At 41.3% G+C, this 11,960-nt stretch overlaps 1 protein-coding gene across 2 annotated transcripts; it reads right to left on the reverse strand.

The window, feature by feature from the left end:
• Positions 1-283: 283 nt before the first annotated feature.
• LOC144649982 (monocarboxylate transporter 10-like) lies at positions 284-10,345 on the reverse strand. Of its 2 annotated transcripts, none has more exons than XM_078509617.1 (5): positions 10,211-10,345; positions 4,955-5,231; positions 3,033-3,622; positions 1,727-2,090; positions 284-1,044 (listed from the first exon to the last, which is right to left on the reverse strand). In XM_078509617.1, exons 2-5 carry the CDS (start codon positions 5,190-5,192, stop codon positions 848-850), a joined length of 1,389 nt encoding a protein of 462 aa, XP_078365743.1. In that variant the 5' UTR covers positions 5,193-5,231; positions 10,211-10,345; the 3' UTR covers positions 284-847. The 2 variants fall into 2 exon arrangements, with proteins under 2 accessions (XP_078365743.1, XP_078365735.1); XM_078509609.1 differs by lacking the exon at positions 10,211-10,345 and adding an exon at positions 7,528-7,630.
• Between the last annotated feature and the right edge of the window lie 1,615 nt (positions 10,346-11,960).

Here is an 11,960-nt window from a genome sequence, read left to right on the forward strand (position 1 = left end):
GAAAATACTATACCATTTCAGTTGTAATGAAAAATTTATTTAGAAATGGCACAAGGAGGTTTGAATCGTAAGTTTCTACTCCTGTAGAGAGGGGGTTATACAAACAAGACACCATCTTTTAAGGGGAAGGGGGGGGTACATGAAGAGACCACCTGTCTTTTTGAGGAGTGATGTATTGTCTGAGTAAAATAGTTTTGACCATGTTCCTTACTGTAAACAAGCTAATCTGACTTGGGGAGAAAAGCAAAATACACTTATTGCCAAACTGGTTTGACTGGTTCAATTTCTTGTAGTTTGTTTTATTTCAACGTTTGTTACGTCTTCGTGTTACCATCCATCAAATATGTCACATAATCACTGAAGACAATCAAGACTCGAGGTACGAGAATGGTTGTTCAGAGTTTCTGGTAAAAAAAGGTTTTAATGAACGTATAGAATTTTTTATGCACATGCCAATTTTATTATCCTAGAGAGAAAGTAATAAAATAGACTAGTGTTGAAAGAGCTAATAGTGACCTTCAGATCGGAGTACGAGTATACGAGATCGAGTTCGAGTACGACTTTCGAATTTCAATTCAGTTAAATTCCCAAAGCCCTTTTCCTCCCTGTTGCTAACCGGTTGAAAAGGAGGCTATCAGTATGAGATTGGTGTGAAATGTGATCATCGAAAGCATAAGCACTTAGGTATGAAAAGTCGTATTCGTTCACAATCTTGCACTTGTTCTCCGATCTGAAGGTCCCTAACATATTTACAGGACTTTAATGTTACAGCAAAGATTAAAGACACAAAGAATCAAAAAAGCAAAAAGCTCCCGCAAGTTATTCAAAGTTCATTACTGGTACAAATTCACAAAACTGTCTCCTTTTCTACGACAAGTAGTTCTGTTAAGGAGGAGTTCCCTGCCTCGGTTCGGAATTTTTTCTGTGATAAATCGCCCCTTTTCACACATATAAATGTCAGTAAAATCAAAATTCCGAGAATCTCAATGCCACCCGCAGAAAAGAAAGTTGCATGATATGATTTGGTCTTGTCAGCTACCAAACCTGAAAATAACGAGACAAACGGTTAGTGTCAACTTATGACGAGACTGTTTATATAGCTCGGGGTTTCGACTGAGTGTTGATTGGCTTTGCTTACTTAAGGCGGGGATATACCCGAATTTGAATGGAATTTTAGGAGGTTTAGAGAAGGGGTTGAGAAAGAAAAAAAGTTTTGAAACACCACCAGACAGTTGGCCCCCACGCAAGAGCACTCCAGGTTGTCAGGAGGAGTAACTTGTGTCTGTCTACCAATTTTTATCTTCAAATCGTAATTTCAAAATCACTTAAAATCTCCAATTTTTCTTATTTCTCTAAATTTTACTAATCTTTTGAGAAAAACTTCTTCCTCCCAAACATCCCCAACAATTACCCAAAAGATTACAAAACACCGCAAAACATAGATTCGTGTTTTGAGCATAGAGTTTTTGGATTGCTTGAAACGCGAACAAAATATTCGCATTAAACCCAAGTTAAGCGGTGGATAAACGGCTTTCAGGTGCACCCTCAGCTTAATTGACTTAAAAAAGTCCCGCCACCTTCTCATCCAATCAGGTCAATCAAATACCGAAAACCAAAATCAATCGCCGGGCAGGGGTAAGTCTATTGACTTACGAAGCTACACAGACACGGTAAATCTAGCTTTGCTATCCGCTTTGAACTAAAGAAACCCAAGTTTTAGACTAACCTCCAACTGGTGGGCCACACAATAAAGCAGTACATATACACAACTGTTGAAAACCAAATCCTTGAGCTTTTTGTTTCTGCGTAAGAGTTTCAAAAGCTGAAAGAATCACTCCAATCGCCATTAGTCCATCCGCCAGACCATAAACTATGCAATAACAAAGAAGCCACATCCAGTCAGTTGCCAAGGGCAACAACATAGACGCCACTGCACTGACTGTTGCAAATACGAGGAATACTCTTGGAGGACCCATGACGTCACAAAGTTTAGAACCCAGTACCCTGGCCAGAAGAGATGTCAGTCCAATGCACGAATAAAACCAGGTTACTATGTCAGCGGCGATACCACGATCCTCGCAATAGCGGGCCTGAAATGAGATTGGATGTGTTCATAAATTGATTATTGATACAACAAAGTGAACCAGCAGCCGATCGGGTCGCAGATAGGCCTACTGGTAACTTCCAGTAAGTTACTAATTAAACTTTGCGTTGAATGTGTAAACAAAAAAATAAAATGTGTTCGCCTCACAGATACCCTGGGTGGCAGAGCCTTTCATGCGCGCTTTCCATTTTCGGTCAGTCCTAGGTAGCCTGGTCCAGGCTCTCGGTAGTTGGGGGAGAGCTTACAACGCGAGCGAGCGAGGAAAAAAAACGAGGGGGGAGAGCTTGGAACAAGCTAGGTCAATCCGGAGTTCTTACGACGAAGATTGGCGACGCATGACCTCCTGCCGATCCCAACGCGCGCACTGAAAAACCAGTGGTCCCCAGGGCACGAGAAAACTTTGCAATTGTCATCGTGTTTGTTCCAAATACGCATAGCGGTTTAAATAAGCTGTAACTGTTAAATTGCTTTTAATTGTTTAAAATTGTTAAAATTCTTCTTATTTTTTATTTTATCTTACTAATATAACAGGACCTCTAAAGAAGAACGGCGTCACTTGATAGAATCTAAATCTTACTAATACTTGCTTTGTAAAACAAACTTAGTGGGAGACGCGCGGTAGCCTAATGATTAGCGCGCTGAACTCCGAATCGAGAGGTCTGGGTTAGAGCCCTGGCTGGGGTCACTGCGTTGTGTTGTTAGGCAAGACACTTCACTCTCATACTGCCTCTCTCCACCCAGCTGTATTAAAATGCTGGGGGGGTACCCTTCAATGGACTAACATCCCATCAAAGGGGGAGTAGAAATACTCCTTGTCACTTAATGCTACGGAAACCGGGATAAGCTCCGGCTCTATGGACCACTTGGCTCGACGCAGACGTTACCTTAAAAGAATCTTAATTTTAAAACTAATTAAGGAATTACTTACGAAGTGGATAGGTGGTATGGAGTGGCCAGTGTAGACGACAAGGCCTGTGATATTAAGCACTACAAAAGTAACGTTTTCCCACATTGAAAAATCCAGGATTCTACTACTCTCGGGCCGTGCTGGTGACTGTTCACTCTCTAGAACTGCTTCTTCGGTTTCATCATTCGCTACGTTAGGATCCAATGTCCAACCGATGAAGAAAATGATAAGAACGATACAACTCATGCCTCTGAAGGCGCCTCTCCAACCGAATGCATCAATAAAAGTTTGACACACAGGGCTCATCACAACTAATCCAGCCCCCACGCTCATTGTTATTAACCCTGTGGCCAGGGAACGTCGTTTCACGAAATATCTAGGCACGATCTCGTAAACGGCGATGTAAACGAGGCTTGAACCACACCCAAAGATTCCTCCGTACGTCAAAAGCATAAGATAAAGAGTGGGAACTAAAGATGTCAATAGAAGGCCCACGGCACTCAACATCGCTCCACAAATAACCATTGCGCGTGCGCCAAAACGGTCGGTGAGTCGTCCAGCAACGGGACCAAAGAGACCAGCGGATGCCAATGCCAGAGAACCCACCCATGCTGAAAGAGAAAACAAGTTGTAAATCAAATACTTGTTCGAAATATAATTAAAATCCAGGACCGTGGACCTCCTTATATTATTAAAAGACGGAAACGCATGAAAATTTAGGGCGTTTTCCATTTGTCAGAAATGACCGGCCGGTTTTACACTGACGATATTTTCCCACAAATCCACCGCAATAGTGTATAATATTTATGCATTAGGGGTATTAAATGGTCTTTGCGAGCATTTGCGAGCATAGCGAGCACAGCGTTTTTCTGTGCGAGCACGAGCATTGACAAAAATTAGCCTTGCGAGCAACGAGCACTTTTCAAAAACCTACCTTCACAAAAACCGAGCATGCGAGCACTTGTAAAATTGTGCGAGCACGAGCAAACGAGCCCCCATTAAATTTTGCGAGCATTGCTAGCACTGCGACATTTTGAGGGACCATTCATGACCCCTTGCATTGACTGATTTGACAGGACAAGTCTGACCTCTAAATCTGACTAACAACGGAATTCTGTTCTCGAATATACCGGTCTGGCGGAGGTATCTTCTCTTGTAAGCAACATATATTTTGCAAACAATTCTCCTAAGATGTGTTTGGGCTTTAATTTCTTAGTGTTTGCACAGTTTAAAAGAAGCTCTCTTCCTTTCAAGTATATTTCAGATGATCATTCCTACAGTCCGAAAAACATGTAGATAAGCTGAAATGCTGTTGATCTAGTCGTTAAGGCGTCAGCTTGTCATCATGATCATGTGGTATACCCTATACGGGGAGGCTCCGCCCGAAACGGGTACCTTTTTCAGGCTTCAGATATATAAAAAGGTAGGGATTTCACAAGTTTAGGTATACGAAAGGGTATGGAAATCTGCCATTCAGGTTTTTAAAAGGGCCTTTAATAAAAATATTTCGAACAGATGCAGTTTATGGCTGAATGACAAGAAAACTTAGTGTTCTAAGTCTATGCCATGTCTTACAGCTATATAAAAGGGGTACCTTTTTTCCAATAAAAGGTATACGAAAGGGTATTTTAATTTATTAAGCGCTGCATGAAAATGTCAAGAAAATTAACTTCAGTCGTGTTCTAAGTCTATGCTATGTCTTTCAGGTATCAGGAAGGGGTACCTTTTTTCCCAATAAAAGGTATACGGAAGGGGTACAGTTTCTTTTAAAATGGTATATAAAAAGGTAAAGGGCTAAAGCTCAGGCGGAGCCTCCCCGTATAACATTTTTCTGAGTAGCCCTGGGGTGGTATACCTTTCTACTACCATTCTGGTTTCTGTAACTCTCCCACCCCTCTAGACCCTGAACTATATGAAGGGAAGGACACTTAGCCTTTACTCACCAGTTTTAGATTTTCCTTCCTTAAACTCGTCGAGAAGAGAAGGAAATATAATACCAAAGCAATAGGTACATCCCAGTACGATGATATTACAAGTGACTCCAGCCGCACACACGATCCACGACCAACACGTGTCTGGCTGCCGCAGTTTTCTCTTATTTGCTTCTTCTGCCTGCGTTCCGTCACCAGTCTTCTTGAGGTGAAAGCTGTCTTCCCCTGAGACTGAGCCTTTTAATGTCATTTTTACGGTGTCGTAAAAGTTACAAAACTCGCCTGGGAGCTATTTCAAACAAAAACAAGAGAGTACTGTTTAGCAGGGTCGTGCCTAGGCGGGGGGGGGGGGGGGGGGGGGGGAGAATGGGGCAGAGGGGGCAGTTGCCCCCGCCACTGGAAAACTAAATTTCTAACATAGTGTTTGATTTTGCTGGGCTATTTCTTGTAGCTGTATTGGAGTTTGCCCCCGCAGCGGAGTTTAGCAGACTTTGCCCACGCAGACAAAAACTCCTAGGTATGGCCCTGTTTTAGGTAATAAACTGTGTACATTGATAAGCTTCCGGCCTGAAACTGAACAACTTCTTTTTTAAAATAAGTCGGAAAAATAAAATCTGTTGTTCTACTTGGCTTTCAGAAAAAAATGTATACCGTAGGGCTAACTTGCGCGCCATTTCTTATAAATTCACATGAGTAAGAATTTGCTTTCTATACATACTGAGGAGAAGAGGAAAAACGCGTTTAGTCTCACAGTAGTCCTCGTAGGTGCATGGATCTACTACTCACTGTGAGCCTCAAAATGGAATATTCTTTCGGTGATTGGTGAAAACACATAACACTGACACATTTAATCTAGAATTCTCTGGGAATTCTGAACATCAAAGGTCGCGTTTTCATTTAAATTGGCTAAACGATTGCTTCACGTCGACAGGATAAATTCTCGATCTCGCAATCCTTTTTGACCTTAGCAAGACGCTAGAGTAGAAGGAAGTCTTCCACTGTCTCAATCTTGCCTGGCCGGCAAGAGAGTAGAGTAAGAATAGTTTTCTTTCGGCTAGCTTCGGTTGTAGCCTGTTACGCAGACTTTCATGGAGTCTTTCATTGGGCTTTCGTGACGAGTCCGACGGTAGGCGGCTTGGTCGCGGCGGCCTTTCCACCCGGCTATCCCCGGCCTGTCAGAAGCTTGTTGACAGGCTCAGCTCAATCACTTGCTTAGATGTTTGCTAATTAAATTAGTTGTCTTTCAACACAAGTAAATTTTATTTGAAAACCAGCTTATTACTCTTTTCCTATACTAATCAGAATTTTTTAAACACGGCGCTTTCACACTACCATCGGTGCCAGCTGGTGAGCTCACATTAAATGAACACTTCAAATGTACTAGAAGTACACTTGATTGGTAAGTGTAAGCCTAAGAAATACTTTTATTAGCATTCCCATTTTCCACCATTTACAGATGTATTGCAAAACAAAAATAAGTAAATAAAACAAACAAAAACGTAATGTGCCAGGTTACTCGTAATAGGCAATTTTAAGCCGACTAGCCAGCTGGTCATGAACTAAAAACATCACAAATAACAACGGCTTATAACTGTGGAAGATCTCTAAAGAAACACAGAAGCCAAGAAAAGGCGTGGGTGAACAAAATTGATGAAGATTAAACCGGAACTGCCTCGTCCCCAGGCGCCGATTGGCCGGACGTTGAGGCGGTAAGGCGGGAAAACAGGGAGCGCATCAGGCCCAGAACGCCAAGCGAACCGTGCACGTCAGTCCCACAACACCAAGCGAACCGTGCACGACCAAAGACGAGGACGCCTGGGGACGAGGCAGAAACCGGAATATTTGGGCGGTTTCGCGTTGAAAAACGACTGCCCGAATGTTCTAATTTATGCAAGTTTGCATGAAAAAGTCGTTTTAAAATGCTCTGAAGTCATCCTTGTCTGTTATGTGGCCATGAGTTTACCAATAAAAGACTGTTGCTCTGGCAAGTTGAAATTTAGAGCTCACAATTAACGAAAATAAACATAATTACTTAAAAAAAACCTTGACCTTGCGACTTTTATCGATTTCCGGTTTCGGTCAAGTCTTTAATCTGCAGACTGGTCTTGCATTCTGTGCCTGTCGTTGGTGTAACACTAAGGATTGTTTGGGATTCAGCTTATAAGTTCTAGGCCATGGAAAAATCAAAATACAGCTAAGACCTTTATTACTCGGGACAGCTGGCTAACCATTCGTAGCTGCCTCGTACCCAGTCGCCTGCGCGATCGAAAATAAAATTAAAAGAGAAGGCAGGCAGCCGCATTGCTTTACTGGTATTATTTATTTTCTGTCCGCATTTGTACCGTTTGAGAACGAAAATGGACCTAGTACGTCGCAATGATAGGTACGGGCTAGGGCAAGCATTGATCAAAAGACCGAAACTGAAATTTTCCTTTTTTGCGCTTCTGTCTGGGTTTGTTCAGGCTTGTGTTGTCGCTTTCCGTAAAGAAGCGTTACACGTGACCACATCGCAGACTCCTCCAAAATCCCTTCAAAAAGTAGCAGGCGTACTAGCCACTTAACATAGAACGGAAAAGTCCACTTACCGCAGCAAGCTGTATTTTAAGCTCCTTCCTTGATGATAATTTTAAACGCATAAGATGTAAGATGCACTGATTAGATCCTAACGCAACCTGCTTGTTACCGGTTTCGTTTTAAAACAACGCCGTCTTCATAACATTAATACCGGTATCGTAAATTAAATTAAACGGCTGAAAATAGAGTTGTAATTAAATACACCACCTTCCGTGTCAGTTATATCATTTTTTTAAATGATGAATCGAAGGCAATTTGGAGCTGTATCTGTGTTAGTTGTAAATAACGCAATACTTTCCACTTTTCCTAAACAATTCACGGTTAACTTGCGTTTGGCCATGTAAACGCGCGCACCATTTAAGATTGGAAAATCGCCCAATACCGCTCTAATGTTTAGATGCGACCCAGTAGCTTTTAGAAAGGGGAAAATCCCAGTCGAATGAGAAACCATTCTCATCAGTAATGTCTGATATTCACTTGATTTGATGCGGCTTGCTTTTACTCGCGCTATCAATTTCAAGTTTTTGCAATTTGTGAATACGCGGATGCTTGAGTATACTCATCCAGAAACCTTGATTTACTTACTACAGTTCTATAGAGTATTTCAATTGTGCGCGTTGCATGCAAATTTATGTTTACATGCTAAACGGAGTTTCCCCTGCAGTGGTTTTATAAATTTACAAAACTGAAGACAAAAAAATCCACTTTTTCTTTAAATGTTTGAGAGTGAAATGATTTCCACGCATTGGGCAAAAAAAAAAAAACGTTATAACGCTAATTTCATTTCGGTGTACTTACCTTGAAAGCTGCAAGTTTTCCGTTAAATGTAATACATAATTCACTTGGATGAATATTTTGGCGGAAAAGGATGCATAATAATCAAAACACCTGCAAAATCCCAATGTCAACATATTAACTCTCCTTGTCGCCGTTCACAGATAATCTTTTATTCGTCTTAGAAGAATAAAGAGCTTTAACTTGTAAAACCGCAGTTTCTAAATCGCTGCTGAGGAATCAGCATAGAAAGCAAACGAACAAATATAGTTAAAGGTTGTCGTCTAACAGAGCTTTTATATTTAATAATACCGACTTTTTGGCGATCTAGGATGATAATGTCGGTAATAAATAATTTAAAAACCTGTAGTCAGCTTGCTACATTTTTTTCTACCTTGTTCAGTATGAGAAAGGAGTTCTTAAGCGTAGATTGGACAGAATTCTCACCTATTTGCTTATATTAGACATATAACGAAACCTCTTTTGTTCTACGCTTCCACAACGTAATGGCGCTAACACGGCGCTGAAAACCAAAATTTTCACATAATGTATATCGAGAAGGAGAGCAAAAGAAGGGCTTATTTAAAATTCGGCGAAAAGGCTTATTAATGTTTAGACTAAAAAACAGCCTCTTTTTCTCTTCCTTTCAAATGTCGATGCGTGACCCGCGAAATGGTATGCGCGAGGTGCCGATTCTTGGTTTTCACGTGACGTCATCAAAATTCTAAAACCCAAAATCGCAAGACCTCTGAGTTTTTATCCTTCACTGCCTAATGGACGTCCTTAATATATATCTTGTTGAGGGTTTTTAGCTCGATAGCATTCGCCATCTTAAAGAAAGAGCATTTTGAATTTCGGGGTTTCACACCACACGAGATCAAAGATGGCCGCCAGAAGGCTGTCACGTTTTGTTAAAAAAATGCCTTATCCTGCAATTTGTAACAATCTGAACAGTTGAGGTTAAGCGAGAAGTGTTTATGTGAATGTTAACTTGTTCATGAGGATGATCCGACCGCTTTTTGTAGCGGGATTTAATGCCAGATGTTTTCATTGATTTCCGGCCGCCATGTTGGAGCCCAACTGCTTGGGCTCCAACATGGCGGGTCCATACTGTGCTCTCTAAATTTGCGAGAAACAATTTGACGGATAACTCGAGTACGGAATAACGAACAGACCTGAAACTTGGACAAGTAGTTTATATAATAGTTTTCTACAACTTGTATTATTCTTGATTTTTTTGACTCAATAGTTTTGGATTTATTTTTTCGCGGCGTGACAGTGAAAACCACCTATAGGCGTGCGCGAGTCTCTGCCGCTCTTCTCGCTCGCCCAAATATTTTACGGGAGCTGCCTTTCGCCCAACGAAAGCCGTGCTAAAAAACGGATTGTTTTGCAGTGTAGAGAGTTTTTCGGCGTGACTCCGCGCCCTATTTCAGTTTGACATCGTAATCAGGTAGATCAGTTAGGTATATGAGTTGGTTAACTACCGCTGACCAAGGGGGAACCTCTTGTGCTTACTCAGGGAAGGTTTGACCAATTTTATCGTGTACGTCAGGAAGATTTTAGTTTCCGGACGGGTGCTTTGTCTAGAGGAATGAGAACTCCAGGCCGGGTGCTCATTTTTGTCTCCCATAGGAAGAAGAACTCAAGGAGTTTTCTATGGAAATTCAAAACACCCCGACCCCATGCTAAATCTCAAAGTCTTGGTTGCCATAAAAAAGGCCTCCTGTGATCGCAACTTTGTAGGCATCGAGATCTATTTTTAATCGCTGAAAGGACTTACCCCACAAGATTTTGAAGGTTTAAAACAGCTCGTGAAATCAGCAAGTTCTATAAATTCAGCATTAGTACTGTCGCTATTAAAGGTGTAGAATTTGCGCACAATTGATACTTACTCTTGACGCGTTTAAATTCACTTACCTTTCAACAACAATTCTTGATCTGTTACGTACAAAATCGCGAGTCCTTTTCCCCGAAAAACTGTGACAAAAAGATCAGCACAAATTTAAGGACAGCACAGGTTCTGGGCGCTAATTAAAACGCTTTTGTTCCGGCTTCCTTTCTCTTGCAGACTTTGAGGAAAAACTCCATCGAATATCAAAGAACATGTCGTTAAATTACCCATAATAATATTCTTCACAGCAGTTGTTTGGGTAGTCCCAAACCTGCCTGCGCCTGACATGCAAGTTAGACAAAATTAAATATGAGAAAACTTAAGTTTTTTTTTTTTAAATATTCTCTTGCATGGTTTGTTGTCTAACCGGCGCACAGTTAAAGACTAAACTCAGACTGGAATCATTTTAAACATAATTACAACATCAATAAGTGGATGATTCTTAGAGGCACATTGGTACATGCAAAGTCTTTGTTTACCTAAAAGCCGGCCTCAGTGTTTCGTCTCTTAAGGCTTCGAATTCGTTGCTAAACATGTCCAGCGCCCCCAAACAACTGAAAAAAGACAGCCTGCTCGTAGGCTATCTGAATTGAATCTTGAAGGCCTAATTTCCAGTTAAGTTCGTCAAAGGATCTAATTATTGTTATAAAAACATATTGATTTAAAATAGTCTGAAAATGTACCAGAAATAATAATCTGGGATAAGATATCGATGTTTGCAAGGAGATATTTCACCGTCTGGTCCGAGACCGCACCTCGTGCACTAATCTGCAATGGGGTGGCCTTCCTGTAAGATGTTTATTCGCCGTACCATATAACGTACGAAGGAACGAGTATGTTGTCTTAAGAAAAAATGTTATAACCCAAACTTTTCTCAGTTATGAAACGATATGATACGGTCGTGCACTATTGGGAACAATCATGTTTTGGTCGATGTGGTTGAAGCGTCTCAGTATAGCACTATTCCAGCTGTTATTGTAACTGTTATTTTCAACTGTTATGAGATCAACCATGTTGATTGCGTATTTTTATTGTTCAATTGGAGAAACAGTTTACGGGATTTGGTTGAGAGAACTCTTGAATACTGATCGACAACGGTTTCACCCGAATATGTTGAAAAAAAGGGTTCCACTGGGAAACTTCAACCGAACTGATACGTTTTGACCGAGTTTGTTGCAGTTTGACAGTTTGAAAAAGTTGCTCAAGACAGTTTTCTCGGCTACAGAATACGAAATATTCCAACTAACCATACCGGTTGATTCTAAAGGAACATGGCCTAACTACAGGGTTTCTGAGGCTGTAGTTCAGGTTGCGTCATTATTAGACTTGATCAGTTCGATGATCAGAAGACTTCATCACAGCGGTTGGTTGCCAACCGCTGACCGAGAAGTTTGTACAGTCAAGGAGGCCGCAAAGGACTGGAAAAGGGCAACGCTGGTTCTGGGAACAAGACATTCTCGTCCCCATAGCCCTTTCGTTTCTCTTAGCCGGCTGGGCCTTGGTACGAGGAAACAAAGGGCTCTGGGGACAGAGGATTTCCAGTCCTAGATTCTAGGACTTCCGGTCTTCATGTATGCAGTCATGATGTTTCGAAAGAATGTATGAGAGAGTCGTTACTTTTTCGACTTCCGTTTAGGAATTCTTTGTTCCAAACAGCCAATAAAAAAAAATCGAATTAATTCAAAAATCCTATGTCCCCAGAGCCCTCCGTTTTCTCGTGCCAAGCCGGCTAAGAGAAACGAAAGGGATATGGGGACGAGAATGGGAACAAGAGAC

The sequence above is a fragment of the Oculina patagonica genome, chromosome 1 (assembly GCF_052425735.1).
Source record: "Oculina patagonica isolate OP01 chromosome 1, crgOcupat, whole genome shotgun sequence".
NCBI classification, from domain to species: domain Eukaryota; kingdom Metazoa; phylum Cnidaria; class Anthozoa; order Scleractinia; family Oculinidae; genus Oculina; species Oculina patagonica.